Below are 20,052 nucleotides of genomic sequence, written 5' to 3'. Positions count from 1 at the left end.
CACTGAGGACAAGCAAGTCCTAGGTTACAAACTGAACTCTCCAATGCAAGAACAAGATGCATTTCTTCCTTTAGGAGGTGCGATTGTCAGAAGAAAATAAAAAAGTTTCAGTTTTGTTTTTGCATGTGGGTGGGTATTCTGTTTGTAATAATTGTTTGGATACACTATATTTTTAATATGCTAGTTGTGATAATTTCATGCCAAGTAAAAATGTCCATAGTCATATTTGATGTTCCTAAAGTAACAGAATGACTTTCAATCTAGAAAAGACAAAAGAAATGCTAATGTAACATTTTTTTTCCATTTTTCTGAAAATTTCCATTTTTTCCCAGGAAAAAACGGGGGGAAAACGGGTTTTTTTCCGAGCTTCAAAATTTCCGGAAATTTTACATCTCTAGTGGCACCAAATCTCTGGAACTCTGTCCCCAGGGAGATTTGTCTGTCCCCTCCTGGTGCCGCCTTCCACCAGTGAATGAAGACCTTTTTGTTTCATTTGGCATTCTCTCAATGATCCCACCTTCCTAGTCAATGTTTTATGCTTTGTATTAACTCTGGGTTTTTTACATTGTTTTAATGATACGTGTTTGGGAGGAGGGTTGATTTTAAATGATTTTAAAATGTAATTTTACCATGTATGTTCTAAATTGTGAGCCACCTTGGTAGCCCGTGCCAGGGCGGAAAGTGGGATACAAATTCTGTAAATAAATAAAACAAATATTTGTGGGGAGATTAGACAGATTCATGGAGGATAGGTCCAATGGCTACTAGCCATGGGAACTGAAGGGAACCTCCATATACAGAGTCAGTATACCTCTGACGACCAGTGCTGGGAGGCAGCACTGGCGAAGGCCCTTCAGGGTAATTGGTTTGCTACTGTGGGAAACAAGATGTTGGACTATGTGGACCACTGCACTTCTTATGTCCTTAATGTGTATTTGGGTCTTCATTAAGTATTTCGTCTCTCTCTTTTTTTCTTTTGAACTACAGCTTGTGAGCATGAAAAGTTGGAGTGACATGAGGCAGGAAGTATTGTTCCTGACCAACGTGAACACCACGAGTCCTTCGGCCGAAATTTACCAAGCAGTGTCCCGGATTGTTTGCGGCCATCCAGAAGGAGGTGGATTGCAAATTAAGTCTCTCAATTGGCTGGAAGACAGCAATTACAAAGCCATCTTTGGCACCAACAGCACAGATGAAGAGGTAGCTGATTTCTACGATAACGCCACAAGTAAGTCGCATCCATTGACAAAATTGCATGCGTTTTGTTTTGTTTTGGGGTGCTTTGTGAGAGTATGATCTCTTCCGCTCCAGAAGCTGCAGCAGGCTACATAAAATACAGAGCGGGGGTGGTCAGGTGCTTACTGGAAGGAGTTTATGGGGTTGGGTAGGCAGATACTATGTACTGAGCACTGCCCTCATGTTTTATTATTTTTTTAAAAGCACCCTACTGCAATGACCTCATGAAGTCTCTGGAATCCAGTCCACTTTCCCGCATTATATGGAGAGCCCTGAAGCCTTTACTTGTAGGAAAAGTCTTATACACGCCTGACACGCCGGCAACGAGGGCAGTGATGGCTGAGGTAGGATCCCTGCATTTGGTTTCAATTTTTACAACAATGGAGGGAAAAGGTCATCTGTATACCTGAAAGCATTTTGTTGTCTGTCTCTGGAGGGAGTTAAAGCACTCTTGTTTATGTCTTCAGGAGGGTGTGTGTGTCACAGGTCAGTGTTCAAAGTTGATACAAAGTTGTTCAGGGTGGTGAAAACCAGTGAGGATTGTGAGGCACTCCAAAGGGATCTGTCAAGGATGGGCGAGTGGGCGTCAACATGGCAAATGGGGTTCAGTGTGGCCAAGTGCAAGGTGATGCACATTGGAGCCAAAAATCCTAAATATAAATACACATTGATGGGGTCTGAACTGGCAGAGACTGAACAAGAGAGAGATCTTGGAGTTGTAGTAGATAACTCACTGAAAATGTGGAGACAGTGTGTGACTGCAATAAAGAAGGCCAATGCTATGCTGCGGGTTATTAGGAAGGGTATTGAAAACAGATCAGCCAATATCATAATGCTGCTGCTTAGGGCTCTACTGGTAGCAGGAGCTCCTTTGCATATTAGGCCACACACCCCTAGTGTAGCCAATCCTCCAAGAGCTTACAGTAGCCCCAGTAAGAAGAGCTCTGTAAGCTCTTGGAGGATTGGCTACACTAGGGGTGTGTCGCCTAATATTTTATGCATGGGAAAGAGCAGGTAGAGAAAGAGGTACTTTTCTCCCTTTCTCACAATACAAGAACTTGTGGGCACTCCATGAAATTGCTGAGCGGTCGGGTGAGAACGGATAAAAGGAAGTACTTCTTCACCCAAAGAGTGATTAACACATGGAATTCACTGCCACAGGAGGTGGTGGCGGCTACAAGCATGGACGGCTTCAAAAGGGAATTAGATAAGCATATGGAGCAGAAGTCCATCAGTGGCTATTAGCCACAAGGTATAGATAGGGACTCTGGGGCAAGTGATGTTCTGTCTTCTTGGTGCTGGGGGGGTCAATAGTGGGAGGGCTTCTAATGTTCTGGCCCCACTGGTGGACCTCCTGATGGCACTGGTATTTCTGGCCACTGTGTGACACAGAGTGTTGGACTGGATGGGCCTTTGGCTTGATCCAGCATTGGCGTCTCTTATGTTCTTATGTTATGTTCTTAGTGTTAGAGCACATGCCTTTCATGTATAAGGTCTCTGGTTCAGTCCTTGGCATCTGTGGTTAGTTCTTGGGTAACAGGACTAAGAAAGACCATTGCATTTTGAGTAGACATCACTGAATTAGCTGGACCCATTCAAGAACAGGAAGCTCAGGATGTTGCAATAGTTTTACCCCCCCCCCCCCAAGAGCCAGTTTGGTGTAGCGGTTAAGTGCGTGGACTCTAATCTGGGAGAACCGGGTTTGAATCCCCACTCCTCCACTTGCACCTGGCTGGATAACCTTGAGCAAGCCGTATTCTGATAAGAGCTGTTCTTGAAAAAAGAGCAGTTTCTGTCAAGAGCTCTCTCAGCCCCACCTACCTCACAGGGTGTCTGTTGTGGGGAGGGGAAGGGAAAGGAGTTTGTAAGCCGCTCTGAGATACCTTTGGGTAGTGGAGGGCGGGGTATAAATCCAATCTCTTCTTTTTCTTCTTCTTCTTCTTCTTCTTCTTCTTCTTCTTCTTCTTCTTCTTCTTCTTCTTCTTCTTCTTCTTCTTCTTCTTCTTATTATTATTATTATTATTATTAACCTTTCTTTTTTTTCTATTGGAGGAATGGGGAAACTGGAGGGTTTGGTGAACACAGTGGTCTCCTCCCCTAAGGTGGTATTAGCCAGTGACTGGACTGAATGCCATAGCTATCTGGTGTACCTCTGGCAGATCCTATGCCATATGTATCCACTCTGCTTGCTTACACAACTCTGGTTAATTTCCATGAGTTCCCAGCTCTTGTTCTACATTTGCTGACCTAAACGCATGCTCAAAAACAAACAGGGCAGAAAAAAGAAATGTTGGATGTAGCCCTTTGGTGTTTCAGCCTCAGGAATTCATTTAATCCCCGGTCTGGACTTTGAGGAACGAAGCCGGAGCTGGGGGGGGGGGACAGGATGAAAAAAATCTGGGTATCGCCATTTTCTGTTCGTTCTGCAGTTTTGACGTAACCTTTGCCCCTTTCACTGTTCCGCCAGGTAAACAAGACATTCCAAGAGCTAGGTGTCTTCCGTGATCTCGGAGGGATGTGGGAAGAGATAAGACCAAAGATACTAACTTTCATGGAGAAAAGCCAGGAAATGGACGTGGTCCGGGTCAGTATGCCGTAACCTGTTTCCATCCTCCCTCAGATAACACTGGATAGTCATCCTGCGGGCCTGTATTCCTGTCTTCAGTCTATTTGTTTGAGCACCATGATTGGCACTTCAGCCCCAAGCTGATATGTGCACGTCTGCGCAGCAGCTAATTTCTTGTGACAAAGTTGCTTGTGCAGGGCCTCTTGCCTGTTCAACGTGATAGCATCCTGGCATGGAGGGGGAAAGGTGTCAGTCTCTAGACAGCATTTCCCTTTGTGATTTCACAGAACGCCAGTTAGGATGATTTGCACCGCATAAGTGGAGCAAATCCTGGCTGGGGCATAAATCACCTTCACGCTCCCTCCTTCTGTAGGCTGCTGTGAATGTACAGCTGTTAAGGATATGGGTCAGATGGACATGCAGGTAGGGGATATTGAAGCACAGTCAGCTGTACATTCTGTTATGCTGAGCATTGCCATAATCACATGATACAGCGCTCTTTACTCGAGGAGAGTGTGATTAAGTATTACCTCACTGGCTGTACAGCAGGAACCGAGCACAGGACTCTCTTCCCCTGCCCAGCTTTGTGGAAATGAGTGATACAGATAATAACCTACTGCAGAGAATAACAAGAATAAATCATGTTCATTTTAAGTGCTGCAGCATTTGTTTCAGAAGCTTTTCAGTCCAATGACAGTTGTGTTGGTTGGTGCGTTTCACTCTGGAGACTAATGTGGTGTTATGCTTGGACCTGACTTCAAGTTGGAATGTGCTGTTGAATGAGAAATGACACTTTCCCCTTGGATATCCCCCTCCATCCTGGTGGGTACTAGGTTCATCCACGGTGTTGGGCGGATACAGGTTATGGTTTACCAAGTGGTAATTTACCATTGTTCTGTGTACGCTGGAAACTTCAGCTCTCTTACCCTGTTTCTCAGGCCAGATATGGAATATCATCTTTATCTCACATCATACCACACGTCCGTACCTGATGTATAGCAAAATTGTACTTATTGCTTGGCAGTGTTCCCTCTAAGCTGAGTTAGCGTGAGCTAGCTCAGAGTTTTTTAGCCTCCGGCTCACACATTTTTGTCTTAGCTCGGAAAGGTGGGCTCCAAAGCAAACTGATTTATGCAGCAGCCAAATCACCCGCTCACAACTTTAATGCCGGTAGCGCACAAAGTAGAATTTTTGCTCACAAGACTCCACAGCTTAGAGGGAACATTGCTGTTTGGTAGGGTGTGTGGAGAGTGCATGTAAGTCACGAAACTACCCTGGGGAGAGCTTTTTCACCCTGGAGTATAGTCATGTTACTATGCCATCCTGCCAAGCAGTCAAGAAAACTTTACTTCTCAGGTGCAGATGGCTGCTAAAAGGGTCACGTATACCCACACAGCTTCCCAAGATGCTCCATGTACCCTGTGGCGAGTTACCACTTAATCCGTGGTTGTTCCTATCTGCATCCATATCATGCTTTTAAGTTATTGGAAAACTTTTATGTGCATCGGGTGCAAATTGTGGCAAAGCATACAGTAGAAAATTTACTTGATGTTTCCTGTAGAGGCATGAAAGGAAGGGTATAGTAGGTGCTTCCGTCATCATGAAGAACCAGCGTGGTGTAGTGGTAAAGAGTGGCAGACTCTAATCTGGAGAACTGGGTTTGTTGCCCCACTCCTCCGCATGGAGCCTGCTGTGTGACCTTGGGCCAGTCACAGTTCTCTAAAAACTCTCTCAGCCCCACCTGCCTCACAAGGTGACTGTTGTGGGGAGGGGAAGGGAATGCAGTTGTAAGCCACTTTGAGACCCCTTAGGGTAGAGAAAAGTGGAGTATAATATCCTACTCCTTTTTCTTTTTCTGGACAGCAGAAGAACAAATAAACCCTGTCCTTCCTTTCTGTGTTTTACAACACAGGATGGTTCATTATTCATTAAAGATACTCGCCTTGAAAATTCAGGAATACTGTGTTCAGATCCAGCTAGACATCCAAGCAGTTTTGTGGAACGTAGACTAATTGCCAGGGAAGGGGCCCAGTCCCAGTCAGAAAGCTGTGAGACAGTAGAACTGGTGCACGTGAGAAGAGCATCACATGCTTGGCTGTGCGTCTGTCAGGAAATGAGACTATAGCCAGCATCCTTCTGCTTGGAAGCGCCCCAGAGATGACCAGTGGTGAGAATAGACAAACTCAAAAGTACACTGTGATGTTAAGTTCCAGAAATGGCCTTAAACCAAGGCTCATTGCAGTTGACTGTTTTCTTAATGGGACAGTTTAAGTTGTAGATGTCTTTCTTCCTGTCCACTGCTGCACATAATAACAATAACAATAACAATAATAATAATCTTGAGCCTCTTGGTGTCAAGGGAAGGCTTCATGCAGTGGAGGAAAGCTAGCAGAATGTATCTACAGGATCCAGGTCATTAACTTTATCTTCGGGAGCCACCTTTGGTAACTAGGATGCCTGAAGCTGATCCACAAACTCTCCTGTACACAAACCAGTTGTGCACCGTACCCACTTTTTTGTTGGATTCTACAAAGCAGAATTGGTTTCTAGCCTTTTTTTTTTTTTTTTTTTGCTTTTTTGCATCTGTTAAAAACATTTTCATTATATTAAATGGTAACCATATAAACTAAGCTTGTTATTCCTGAACCTGATAAATATCTTCATTATGTTGCCTGCTAATTTTACTGCCCACCTTCTGCTTATATGTATGGACTGATAAATTCCATTTCATTGTATCTGAGGAGGTGTTCGTGCACAAGAAAGGGCATACACTGAATAAAACTTTGTTGGTCTTAAAGGTGCCACTGGACTTTGTTCTACTGTGGTTTAGGGTTCCCAGTCCCCAGGTCCTAGTGGGGGTTCCCCCGCTTTTGAGGGCTTAGATCCTGTGGGGGAAACCCCACCCGCAAACAGGAATGTCACTGTGGGATGTCCCTGATGCAATGATGTCGCCCAGAAGTGATGTCATCGTGTCACTGACATGGGGGGGGGGAGACACACTAGTTTGGGGGCAAATTCCATGGTTTTGAAGGCAAAAAGTGCCCGGGAGCCCCCTGCTGGCTGCTAGGTAGGACCTGGCAAACCCTACTGTGGTTTCTAGCTTGTTTGTCTCTAGTTTTATTGTGCTGTGATATGTGGTCTGTAGAGAAATTCCTGTACTAGATAAGCTCTTCATATCCAATCATACTTGGTTGTCTCTTTGCCCACACTTTAGAGGAGAGCCCTTCAGAACACACTGGCAGAGTTTAGCAGCTAGCAGTCACCAAAACGGTTTTCTTCTCCTGAGGCTCTCTGGCTCTCAGTGGTGGGTTGTTTGTTTTTCTTTTGGCAGTGGGATCAGTTTTCCCAGAGATGCTGTTCAAGGCTGCCACCTGCTGAAACAAGAACAGAAATGAGAAAGGCACAAGTCAATACCAGACAGGGCAAGATAAGCAAGCAGGAGGTGTTTATTACACCCTTCAATTTACACCCCCGTGGACAGGTCGTTACCTTTCTGTGACTATTCCACTTTGGAATGCAGGCTCAGAACTGCATATCCAAATGTTCTGCCTCTCCTTTTAAAGCCCCCCTCCCCCCGGTGTATGGATAACTAGAAGGAATTAGGCTAAAGCCTCTTATGATCTACTGTTTTTCAAAACTTGGGGAGACTTTTACACAGCCAGAGCATCATCCCCCCCCCAACACACTTCAAAACTCTATTCTGATGTGGTACAGTCCTGTGAAAGCTGTACAGTTTCGGAATGGGTAGGCAGTTTTTACGAGGTAGGTTCATGGGGTGGAAGGAGTCATTTGCGCAAGTGGTGTATTTCACAAGTGTCGAATGTGGGATGCTTCAGAATCAGAAGAGTGTCACAGGCTAGGATGCAAAAAAACCAACTGGCAGGGTGAGAAAGAGAGAGTTGGTGGGGTGATAAATGGGCTTAACATTAAAATCTTCCATCATCAAAGCCAAGCAAATGTGCTCCCAGAATTACAATTGTATTGCTTCTGGCTTAAGTGGAAATAATAACTTCAGAGGTAAAGTAACTGTAATCCTCTTTCCTGTGTTGATAACGTCAGACTTTACTAAAGAACAAGGACCTCTGGCACCAGTACTTGGAAGGTTCAGACTGGACAATTGAGGATGTTGCCGTGTTCTTGGCAAAATACCCAGAGGACGTTCAGCCCGTGAATGGCTCAACCTACTCCTGGAGGGATGCTTTCAATGAGACAGATCATGCTGTTATGGCCATTTCCCGATTCATGGAAGTAAGTATCCTGGTGCTGCTTGGACATATTTGCTTAGTCTTTCCCTCAAAGCCAGTGGCTGTGACTTCATTATTCGTCAGGACAATGTATATTTTTCTCCATGGTAGTTTAGAAGCTGGCATGAAGAAGCCAAAGTCTGTGCTTGGGATTATTAGGAGAGGGACTGGGGGGGGGCAGATTGTAATGCCCTTGTGTAGATCTATGGTGCCTCTGTGTACAGATCTGGTAGTTGCACCTCAAAAAGAGTGTTAGCAAAGGTGCAGAAGGGTGGGTTTCAATAGACTTAGAAGGGAGTAGCTCTCCTTAGAACAAATGTAAAGCTTACTGAACTAACCGTAGCAGCAACCAGTAGTATTTTAAAGGCAGCAGCCACTAAAACCAGCAGAAAAAACAGGCCCAAAAATCTTCTGATTCATGTTCTGCCTTCATTACAGTGTGTCAATTTGGACAAGCTGGAGCCTATGCCAAGTGAGGTACGTCTTATCAACAAGTCCATGGAGCTGCTGGACCAGAGGAGATTTTGGGCAGGCATTGTCTTCCCTGAAATGGCTCCTGGCAGCACAAACTTGCCTCATCACGTCAGGTACAAGATACGGATGGACATAGACAATGTGGAAAGGACAAACAAAATTAAGGATGGGTGAGTGTTCCTCAGAGAGACTCTGTTGAGTTCACAGACGCAGAGGAGTCAGTGCTAGAGTTTCTGATAGACAATAATCTGTGGTGCTTTGGTGCAGGTTCTGGGACCCAGGTCCTCGAGCTGACCCCTTTGAAGACATGCGCTACGTCTGGGGAGGCTTTGCTTACCTACAGGATGTGGTGGAGCAGGCAATCATCCGGGCTCTAACAGGCACAGAGAAGAAAACCGGCGTCTATGTCCAGCAGATGCCGTACCCCTGTTACGTGGATGACATGTAAGTTTCTGTGTAAATGAGGAGGCTGCCAACATGGTTAGGTCGACCACATCAGGTCACAATAAGCCTGCATTCTAGGAATAGCAAATTTGGGAGCCAGTTTGGACAGGCCCTTAAGCTGTCTGTTTTGGCAGTCTTGGGAATGGTGCCAGAAAAGAACCTCTGAAGCGGGATGCAGAGTTGGGAACAGTGTTCCCTCTGAGATGAGTTAAGTGTGAGCTAGCTCACAGTTTCTTAGCCTCCGGCTCACACATTTTTGTCCTAGCTCAGGAAGAATGGCTCCAGATCAAACTAATTTATGCAGTAGTCAAATTGCTCTCCCACAACTCTAAGGCCAGTAGCTCACAAAAAAAGAATTCTTGTTCACAAGACTCCACAGCTTAGAGGGAACATTGATTGGGAATCATTCTCTAAGCAGAAGCCATTCTAGGAATCCTGCTTGGTTTATCTCCCAGAGACTTTCCACCTGCCCACCACTGCTGCAAGGATTTGAAGTAACAAGAGCAGCGTGTGCTTCCTAGGTCCAAAATGGCACCGTGCAGAGATACATTTTGTGTATTCTTTTCACAGAGACTTTCCACCTGGCCACCACTGCGGCAAGGATTTTAAGTAACAAGAGCAGCGTGTACCTCCTAGGTCCAAAATGGCACTGTGCAGAGATACATTTTGTGTATTCTTTTCCAATATTGGCCAGGTAGGCAGCTCTGAAATAGAGATGGTCTTACTCTTGGCTGTTTGTACTTGACATCTTCAAGCAATCAGAGCTATAATACCACTGGCTTTCAACTATCGTGACTAACGGACGCTGATAGGCAAATTCATGGATAGGTCTTCTTAAAACCATGTTAGATGGCAGCTCTGGATGGTGAATTGCATGAGTTAAAGTGTTTATTTTATTTATTTAAGACATTTCTATGCCCCCTTTCCAACCGATCATGGTCCACAAGGCAACAAACATTAAAAAAAATTAAAACATTTGAACAATTTTAAAAATAGGGTTAAAATTGTAAAATAATTCTGTTAAAAACACAGAGCACTAGAAAGAGGGCCAGTAACCATGATTGGTTTTCTGTGCTGTGATGCAAAAAAAATGTTTCCTTTTTTTGTCTGCCCCAAACCTACTGCCTGTTCAAGTATCATAACCCCTGTCCTTTGCCTCCCACCCTCTTTCCTCCTGGCCTGGTTCCCTGCCAGATTCCTGCACGTCATGAGTCGGTCGATGCCCCTCTTCATGACCCTGGCTTGGATTTACTCTGTGGCGATGATCATCAAAGGGATCGTGTACGAGAAGGAAGCCCGGCTGAAAGAGACCATGAGGATCATGGGCCTGGACAACGGCATCCTCTGGCTCAGCTGGTTCATCAGCAGCCTCATCCCACTCCTCTTGAGCGCGGGATTCCTCGTTCTGATCCTCAAGGTGCGTTTGGCCCCATGTTTCATTGTGGTCATGTGGGACCCTCGATGGCTGGTTTAGCGTAGTAGCTAAAGCAACTAAACTGTAAGTTGCGCACGGCGTGGTCCTAAGCAGAGTTCAGAGTTTCAGAGCCTGTTGGCTTCAGTGTTGACGAAGGGTGTAACCCTTTATTTATGGATCAGCCTTATTTCATTAGTCCATCTGTCTTGCGGAGGCGCGAGGTTGATTACACAATTCAGACGATGCAGTAAGAGCCAAACAGATAACTAACAATGTTAAAAATGGATTATGCAACTAGAGAACAGTGCAGTAAAAAGACAATATAGTATATACAATGAATAATGCAATGAAGGCTGCCTAAATTTCCACAGGAGTTAACTATAACCCCTGTTCCCTCTAAGCTGAGTTACTGTGAGCTAGCTCACAGTTTTTTAGCCTCTGGCTCACAGATTTTTGTCTTAGCTCAAAGAGGATGGCTCCGGAGCAAACTGATTTATGCAGTAGCCAAATAGCTTGCTCACAACTTTAATGCCAGGAGCTCACAAAGTAGAATTCTTGCTCACAAGATAACACAGCTTACCCCTGTTCCCTTTATAAAAATGCCCTCCTGAATGAAGTCCACTGTCAACATCTCCAGTCCGTCATCATCTCGGTAGGTGGCTTTAGTCACATGGCTCCCACAACTCTTAAGATGTAGAGACCAGTACTCCCCCCCCCCCTTTGCACATATTTCAGATGGGAGGAGAAAGCTGAGAAAAGCTGTAGTGCTGACGTACTGCACAAACTTTCTTCACCTCTGTAAAAATACCGAAGAGTTGCTTGTGCTATTTCCTCCCCCCCCCACCCCGCTCTTTCTCTCACTTTCTTCTACATCTGAAGCCCATTACGCAGCAGCTCTCCAAGTAACTTCTGCTGGATACCTCTTACTCCATTAGAGCCGGTATGGTGTTATGGTTAGAGTGTTAGGCTATGACCAGTGAAACCCAAGTTTAAATACCTTGCCTGAGGCCTCTGTGTGAGACCGTGGAGAAGGGGCTGCCCGTCAGAGTAGAAAATACTAATCTTGATGTACCAGTGGTCTGATTTCTTCTTCTTTTCTTCCCGATGGGAACCCAAAGCAGCTTACATCGGTGTTCTCCATTTTATCCTCACAACAACTCTGTGAGGTAGGTTAGGCTGAGAGAAAGAGCAACTGGCCTGTGGTCACCCAGTAATCTCCCATGGGAATTCAAACCTGGGTCTCCCACACCCTGTTTTGACACTCGGATGATGAGAGAGGCGGCCTGACCCAGTGCTTGGTTTGGGCCTGGGGAACCCACATCCTGATCCCTGCCCTGTGAAGAGACTCCAGCAGCAGGTTTGGGCAAGTCATTACCTCTCAGTCTAACATGAATCCATGGAGACGGTGTTCTCCATTTTATCCTCACAACAACTCTGTGAGGTAGGTTAGGCTGAGAGAAAGAGCAACTGGCCTGTGGTCACCCAGTAATCTCCCATGGGAATTCAAACCTGGGTCTCCCACACCCCGTTTTGACACTCGGATGATGAGAGAGGTGGCCTGACCCAGTGCTTGGTTTGGGCCTTGGGAACCCACGTCCCGATCCCTGCCCTGTGAAGAGACTCCAGCGGCAGGTTTGGGCAAGCCATTGCCTCTCAGTCTAACATGAATCCATGGAGACGAAAATCCTGCTTTGAACATCTAGGAGAAAGGGTACGAAACTAATTCCGATAAATATAACCACCGTCTAGCTTGTCTTCACAAGAAAGCAATGGAGGTCTCGACTTAGTAGGTGTGATTCAAGGAGAGAATGGCTAAGCAGTACATTGAGGGTGTGGATAGTGCTGTCAAGGTGCAGCAGATATATGGTGAAACACCGTAGGGTCTCCAAGGCAAGAGACAAATAGAGCTGGTTTGCTGTTGCCTGCCTCTGCCATAGTGAGTGACCCGGGACTTCCTTGCGGTCTCCCATCCATCTCAGGCCCAAGCCTGCTTAGCGTCCAGGATCTGACAAGACTAAACTAGGCTGAGCAATCCAGGTACGGGCTTTCTAGGTTGCACAGGCACAGATGCAGACTCTGGGGCAAGTGATGCTCTGTCATCTTGGTGCTTGGGGGGGGGTCAACAGTGGGAGGGCTTCTAATGTCCTGGCCCCACTGGTGGACCTCCTGATGGCACCTGGTATTTCTGGCCACTGTGTGACACAGAGTGTTGGACTGGATGGGCCTTTGGCCTGATCCAACATTGGCATCTCTTATGTTCTTATGTTCTTATGCTGACAAGGTATTGGGGCAGAGAGCTGTAGCCACTTCTGGCTCTCTGGTGAGTATGTGCATTTGTAGCTGCGCTTGCAAACAGAGATTTGCCCCCTCTTCTTAGCTCATTTAAATATTCTTAGGTGTATTTATTTCTTTTAAAAAAAAAAAATCCGTAATGTCTGAATAGTGTTTCATGCTCCCTACGACTGGTCTTCTCTTTATCCAGAACGGGAACCTGCTGCCTTACAGTGATCCCAGCGTGGTGTTTGTCTTCCTGTCGATTTTTGCCGTGGTGACCATCTTGCAGTGCTTCCTCATCAGCACCTTATTCTCCAGGGCCAACATGGCGGCAGCTTGCGGAGGAATCATCTACTTCACTCTCTACTTGCCCTATGTTCTCTGTGTTGCCTGGCAGGATTATGTCGGCTTCTCTCTCAAAATATTTGCCGTGAGTAGATGTGGACTCAGGTTTCAGACTAGGCTGGGCGGAGCTCCTGGGGTCTTTTACTGGGATGAGGAGTAAAAAAGCCAACCACTGGTCCAGAAGGAGCCTCAAGGAGGATTTGTTGTGGCCTGCACACACCTCTAGCCCACCTTTCCACACTCCACACTTACAGGCCTGGTGCCTTGAATACTGCTCTGTTCTTTCATCATTTGCTGCATTTTTATTTATTTATTTATTTATTTATTTAGATTTTTATCCCGCCCTCCCTGAAGGCTCAGGGTGGCTAACAGGGCATAATGCCAAGTAAAACAATAAAACAATATAAAATGTTAAATTACAATGTTAAATTACAGATAGACGATTAATAAATAATTAGATAAACATCATAAAACATTTTCAGTGCTCCTCTATTTAGTTCCAGATGTTAGAATTTTTGTTTAAGGCCAAGATGGTATGCTCCCGTTTCCCTCCAATAATGCCCGCACCAGGATGGCAGTCTGCGGAAATCATAGGGCGTTGGTGGAACAGTGATGGTGGCGGCTCCTATTCGAAATCCTGGTGGAAGAGCTCCGTCTTACAGGCCCTGCGGAATTGTACTAGGTCCCGCAGGGCCCGGATGTCCTCTGGGAGCTCATTCCACCAGATAGGAGCCGCCACCGAGAACGCCCTAGCCCTGGTCATCACCAGTTTGGTGGCGATGTGATTTTTATCACATTCCCTCTTGTGAAGTGATGATGCGAGAAAGGAACCTTTTGAACCATATGCCCACTTGTTAACAAATTAGTTACTGGCAAGTACAACGCTCCTTCCCACACCTGCAGCTGCCTGTTCACTGATGTAGCCAGCTCATTGGGCTTTTAAAAAAAATTAATACACTTTATTCTCTAGGCCTCTGCAAATAAGATGAGCTCCTCTGGGGTTAGTGTGGTCATCAGATTGTCCTGCCAATTGGTAAGGAGGAATTTGCCACACAAGAGGGGCAATCCGTGATACAAAGTGCAGCTCAAACACAGAGGTGATCAGGCAAGAGTGGGGTCTTCCACTAAGAGGCTAATGAGTTGCTATATACTTTTCCCAGGTTTGGCTCCCAGCTGGGTTGACAGAAATGATCTGGATGTTCTGCATGCAGGCCCAATTCAGACTGGAAGGCTGAAGGGCCCCTCCCACCTTGCTGTTTTCATGGCCCCACTATTGGACCCATTGGGAAAAGTTGATATTCACTGATGGCTGCATATGTATTTCTCCATCTGGGCAAACAGCACATCCCCCAGGGGCTATGTCAGCTTGGGGACTGAACTGTGGCTCCCTTCCCTTCAGTGGGGAGGCTAGAACTCCCCCTCCCTACGCACCAGGGTTCTGGATCAAATCAGTCCCACGTGTGCCTGGGAGGCAAGAAACTCTTGACCTGCCTGGGGACAGACCCAGGAAAAACATAATGTGTAGTTGGGTCCTCAGTTTGCTATATACCTTCCTCTCTGTTCCAGTCTGTGGTGCATCATATTAAAAAAATAAGATTGTAACTGTTACGTTCCATGAGTCAGGCATAGTTCTTCGCCACCCAATTGGACAACTGGACAAAAGTCAAGTAATAAGAAACTGTCTTCTTTGCCCCACCTACTTGGTGCAGCATTGGTGCCCCTGTGGTAACATACTGAATCGATGTGTGGTCCCTGTTTCTGCAGTGTTTGTTTAGCAAGTTTCGAGTCCAGTTAGGGCTATTTTTGGGCAGGAACTGAGTTCTGGCTGGCTTCAGAGTTGGCCACACCCACTACAGCCAAAACCTCTGCGTGCGTGGCTACAGGGGGAAGGCCTGGAGAGCAACACCCCCCCCAGTGACTCTGAAGTAGGGGGGCCTGGAAGGATTGAGGAGGCATTTAAATGCCTCCCCATGCCTTCCCCAGTCTGTCCAAGGGCCGGCTTGCCCGGGCTCTCTGCAGCCACAGGGTGCCCGAGCAAGCCAACGGAAGGCATGGGGTGTGGCCTAATGTGCTAATGAGCTGTGCTGTCAGGGGTGTGGCCTAACATTATAATGAGTTTCTGATGTTGGGTGTGGCCTATTATGCTAATGAGTTCCTGCTGGGCTTTTTCTACAAAAAAAGCCCTAAGTCCAGTGATGCCTTAGAGACCAACAAGATTTCCAGGGTTTAAGCTTTTGAGAGTCAAAAGTGCCCTAAGCTTGTGCTCTGGAAACCTTGTTGGTCTCTAAGGTACTACTGGACTCAAATCTTGCTCTCCTACGGCAGACTAACAAGGGTACGCACCTGAAATGGTGCTTGTTTGTAACCGTGGCACAGCTAATCTTATCAATTGCTTGCATTCCTTCCTTCCTTCTAAAATACGACTGATGCGAACCGGTATCTTTCTTCTCCAGAGCCTGCTTTCTCCTGTAGCCTTTGGGTTTGGCTGTGAATACATTTCCCTGTTTGAAGAGCAGGGTGTTGGAGTCCAGTGGCAGAACATCTTTGAGAGCCCCATAAAAGAAGACAGCTTCAACCTGACCACTTCTTTCTACATGATGCTGTTGGATACTTTGCTGTACGGGATTATGACTTGGTACATTGATTCTGTCTTCCCAGGTGAGCCTCCCTCTGTCTTCACTGGGCTCCAGTACTCCATGCCTCCTTGGGTGGATTCATCTGCCAGCTGGGGTGGACCTGGGAGACATCAGGCAGAAAAACCCATATTTGCAGTAAATGGCAGGTTCTCAAGTCTATTGGAAACAGTGAAGGCCATGTGGCTGCTTACCTAGGATGACGTAGCCTCATGGTGGTCACGGCAGCAGATTCGGAACCAGCACTGTGTGGGGGGGTTAGTGTGTCACACCAGGATCTGGGAGACCCAGGTTCAGATCCCTTCTCTGCTATGGGATCTTGCCCGTCACACACACACACACACAGAGTCAAAACCTACCTCATATGGCTCTTAATGTTGAGGATAAAATGGAGGAGGGAAGAATGTTGTAAGCCACTTTAGGTCCCCATTGTTCAAAAAGTGGGGTTTAAATGAAGCAAACCTATTCAGAGCCTTGCAGCTTGAGTCAGCCACACACCCATGCCTTGTTTGTGCACATTAGAGTTCGTTGCAGGGCTGTGCCCATTAGATTAAAGTTGGGTTACATCAGTTACTTAGGACCACTTTGAGGAAGTGGGAAGGACATTTGGGGAAGTCACTAACCATCCTTGTCTGGGCTTGTCTGCTCCACTAGCCCACTCCAATACTTTTTTTTTTTAAGTACCCAAAGGTACACTTTTATTATTTTTCATATTATATACCAACAAACAAACATACTACATAACAAACATCCACTTACACACATAAAACATACAAAGAGATCAGTATATTTTCTTATAACTCTATTACCATATTTAAAGAATTTCTATAAGTTTGCTTAAGTTTCTGTATACTCTTATCTTTTTACCATAGTTTCTATTTAACTATAAAAGATTAATAATACCAAAAATTTCATTACTTTAAGCTATGCATTTAAATTGTACCAATCATGCAGTTTTTTCCACGTCTTTTGAAATGTTGGGTCTGTTGTCCCTCTCATCAACGACTTTGAAAGTTTTATGTTGCAGAAAAATTTTGCTACTGGAATATATAAAGTGGTTAAATGGAAAATCTAAATGTGTAAGCAAACTCCTCAGATCTTGGGAAAGAATTTTTGCTCTTGAACATGATACTATTACAATCCATTAGGTCTGCCGAATAAAAACATTTCTTGGAATTGCTGTTTCAGCTGTGCCATTTGATGCTACTGGGAATAGTGCCCTGAAGGGTATATAACTGGATAAGTTGCTTTTTTCCCCCAAGCATGCTGAGTTTTGCTAAGTTGATTTGTGCAGTTTTACTTTCAAAAAAGCAGAAGCAAAAATAAGCCAGAGCAAAACACCAGAATCTCATTATGGTAGAATAATTCCATCTAAATTTATATAAATGCAGTCCAAATTAAGACTAATAGAGCTCCAGGATTACAAACAGAACTTTTCCAAGGATGCAGAAGAACATTGATTAAAATAAAATGAAAATAAGCCAATTAAAGTAAATGAAGACCATGTTTGAGCCCCAAAATGAAAGACCCTGATATTTCTTCCTCCAGTCAACACACACCACTGATAGTTGCTTGGAGTGTTTAGGCTCAGTGGACTCTCACCCAGTCAGTGACAAGACTGCCTTGGGCTGCTGGCAGCTTTGCAATCTGGGCAGGACAGTGTGGGCAGGGCTAGCTCTACTGGACTGGATCCAATCATCCTCCATTCAATTGGAGGAAGAGCCAGCAGAAAGGCTGCTTAGGCTGGAGGAAGGCTTCAGATTTTCCTCCGTGGAGTGGTAGGATAGGCATAGGATCCAATTTAAGGCCTTTCCTCATTCTTATTTTTCCTTGCTTTTAAGTTCCTGTTTCTTCAGGGGTGTTTTCTGCTCTGCACATGTTTTGCTGCCTGTGGTGGTTGATTCAATATTATATTGGGTTATGTTCAACATAAAAACCTGCAGTTTAAATCTGCGGGGACATATGCTGGACATAAACGGATGTGATAGCGGATTAACCACTAGAGGGAGCAAGACTCCCGAGGAACAGGAAACCCCCCCCCCAAAAAAAAAGAATCAGGAACTTTCAAACGAGGGAAATGAGAATACAGAAAAGCCCCCTAGTGTTTTCAGAGGAGCACCAAATAGCCCGTACAGTGTTATGGCTGCAGTGCTGGGTGAGAGGGAGACCTGGATTTAGATCCCCCTTCTGCCATGAGCTTGCTGGGTGACCTCAGGCCAGTCCTTCTCTCTCAGCCTAACCTACTCATAGGGTTGTTGTGACAGTAAAATGGAGGACGGGAGAGACATAACGTGTTGCTCTAAGCTCCTTGGAGGAAGCAGGGCAGAGGAGGGATAAAAATGCCCTAGAGGGATAGACTCCCAGCCTCTTCAAGAACGGCTTTATTTTTTTTCACATCAGGAGTTTGAGGCACGGTTCTCCTAAGTATCTTTTTTTGTCTCTTGGTCTAGGCCAGTATGGCATTCCCAGACCCTGGTACTTTCCCTTCTTGAAGTCCTACTGGTGTGGTGAAAAGTACGAGCAGCAGCAGCCGCCTCCATCTCTCCGCTCGGGGTCGTCTGAAAGTGAGTGACTGATCTCCTGGGTTAGCTGCACGTGCGCGGAGTCAAGTCAGTCCATACAGGAGGGCTCAAGCGGATGCTGAACAGAAAAGCACCTTGGCCTGCTCCATCAAGGGAACTCTTATGTTGTCTTCTCGGGTGCCAAGACAAACCTAGCCTAAGCCTGCCTAGTGGCAACAGGAAGCTCGCCCTTACTTGACCCAGCCTGGTACAGACGGACACACGTGTGCCTGCGCACCAGCCAACGCTTCTTTAGGGGAAAGCATTCCAACAGATCAGACTTCCTGTAGGGGCTTAGTTAGATTTCCAAGAACTGCTTCCCCTTGGATTGCCACGTTTGCGTTCAATGCCGCAACTGGTTGCTTTTCCGATGCTGTCAGGCCTAGTACTTAGAGCAACCTGGGAGAATTTACAATATTCTCTTTCTTTACTAAATAATTCATTTTCCTGCCCCACAGTCTGTATGGAAGAAGAGCCGAGTCATCTTAGCCTTGGCGTATCCATTCAGAGCCTGGTGAAGGTTTATCGCAATGGCAAAAAGCTGGCTGTAGATGGCCTCACCCTGAATTTCTATGAAGGGCAGATCACCTCTTTCCTGGGACACAACGGAGCTGGGAAAACAACCACGATGTAAGCAACAGTGTTGTGAAAATCAAAACAAACCCTTCCTCTGTGTTCTATTTCCCACTTGTGGTTTTGGATCCAATGTCACTTCTGTTCCATATAGGTCCATCTTGACTGGACTATTTCCACCAACTTCTGGCACAGCTTTCATCCTGGGCAAAGACATCCGCTCCGAACTCAGCAGCATTCGGCAGAATCTGGGGGTCTGCCCTCAACACAATGTCCTGTTCGATGAGTGAGTTCACATCATGAATCACGGTTGCCTTGTACTGCAAATTCTTTCATATGTAGCAGAAGATCTGCCATTATGATGGGAAGGCTGTGTGTGGAAACAGAGGGCTTGTATACTGCAAATACCCCTGGGTATGCTGTATTTCCCTCATTCCTGCGCTGCACTTGATAAGGGGACTGGCTGGTTATGGCCAATATTACCCCGTTTGGATTCTAGGGCATTATTACCCTTACTTTCACAGTGGCCTCAAGTAGGTGTACTTCAGGGTCAGTCTTAACATTAAAAAGTGTTCAAATTTGTTTTGGAGGGGGGATTGATATGAGAACTTTACATCAGATGCACAATGGGAGTTTTGAGCAATGTTTAAGTAACATGTTTTTTTGCAACACAGTCAATAGTGGCTCTGTTGGGGCCGCTAAAAGACTGTGAAAGTGGTACAGGAAGGCTGTAGCTGATCCTCCCCATGTACCATGGTTTTTTTTAATTGTTTTTTTATTAAATATAAAAAAACAGTTAAAAATATGAAAGCAAGTCCTGGTGTTTATGCAGGGCAAACAGGGAGGTGTCGATTTTATGTGCTGCTGAGGCTTCCAAGAGGGGCATCCATTTTTCTTGAAGATTGTCAGGAACGGGATGATTTTCGGATCGTAGGATGCTAGTGGAAACTTTGTCCTGTAAAAAGAAGTCCCACAGTTTCAGGAACCAGTCACTCAGTAGCAGCGTCTTCTTGGATTTCCAATGAAATGCAATAACATTCCTAGCGGCCGCAAGACACAATTCTATCAACTCTTTCATAAGCCCATTGGGGGCAGGATGGCTCCAATGATTCAAAAGGAACAAGGAGGGTTGTAGTTGGAGGGCGCAACCTGTAATTAAAAGTATTTGGGCATTGACTTCTCTCCAGAAGGCCTGGACCTTGGGACACTCCCACCAGCAATGAATATAGGTGCCACGGCCCCCACAATTTTTCCAACATCTGTCCGAGATCGCGGGGTTAATGCCATG

At 45.7% G+C, this 20,052-nt stretch overlaps 1 protein-coding gene across 1 annotated transcript in view; it reads left to right on the top strand.

The window, feature by feature from the left end:
• Positions 1 to 20,052, top strand: part of ABCA1 (ATP binding cassette subfamily A member 1) — a gene marked incomplete at its 3' end in the record, with an annotated part of 123,298 nt that overhangs the window by 78,168 nt on the left and 25,078 nt on the right. The window contains 12 exon segments of the mRNA XM_015414570.1: positions 988 to 1,228; positions 1,441 to 1,580; positions 3,704 to 3,820; positions 7,862 to 8,050; positions 8,485 to 8,690; positions 8,788 to 8,964; positions 10,159 to 10,381; positions 12,861 to 13,082; positions 15,451 to 15,655; positions 18,081 to 18,194; positions 18,650 to 18,821; positions 18,919 to 19,050. Coding sequence (XP_015270056.1) covers positions 988 to 1,228; positions 1,441 to 1,580; positions 3,704 to 3,820; positions 7,862 to 8,050; positions 8,485 to 8,690; positions 8,788 to 8,964; positions 10,159 to 10,381; positions 12,861 to 13,082; positions 15,451 to 15,655; positions 18,081 to 18,194; positions 18,650 to 18,821; positions 18,919 to 19,050 — 2,138 coding nt within the window.

Source organism: Gekko japonicus, unplaced genomic scaffold (assembly GCF_001447785.1).
Source record: "Gekko japonicus isolate JY-2015 unplaced genomic scaffold, Gekko_japonicus_V1.1 scaffold656, whole genome shotgun sequence".
NCBI classification, from domain to species: Eukaryota; Metazoa; Chordata; class Lepidosauria; order Squamata; family Gekkonidae; genus Gekko; species Gekko japonicus.
This window is presented reverse-complemented; position numbering and strand designations above follow the sequence as displayed.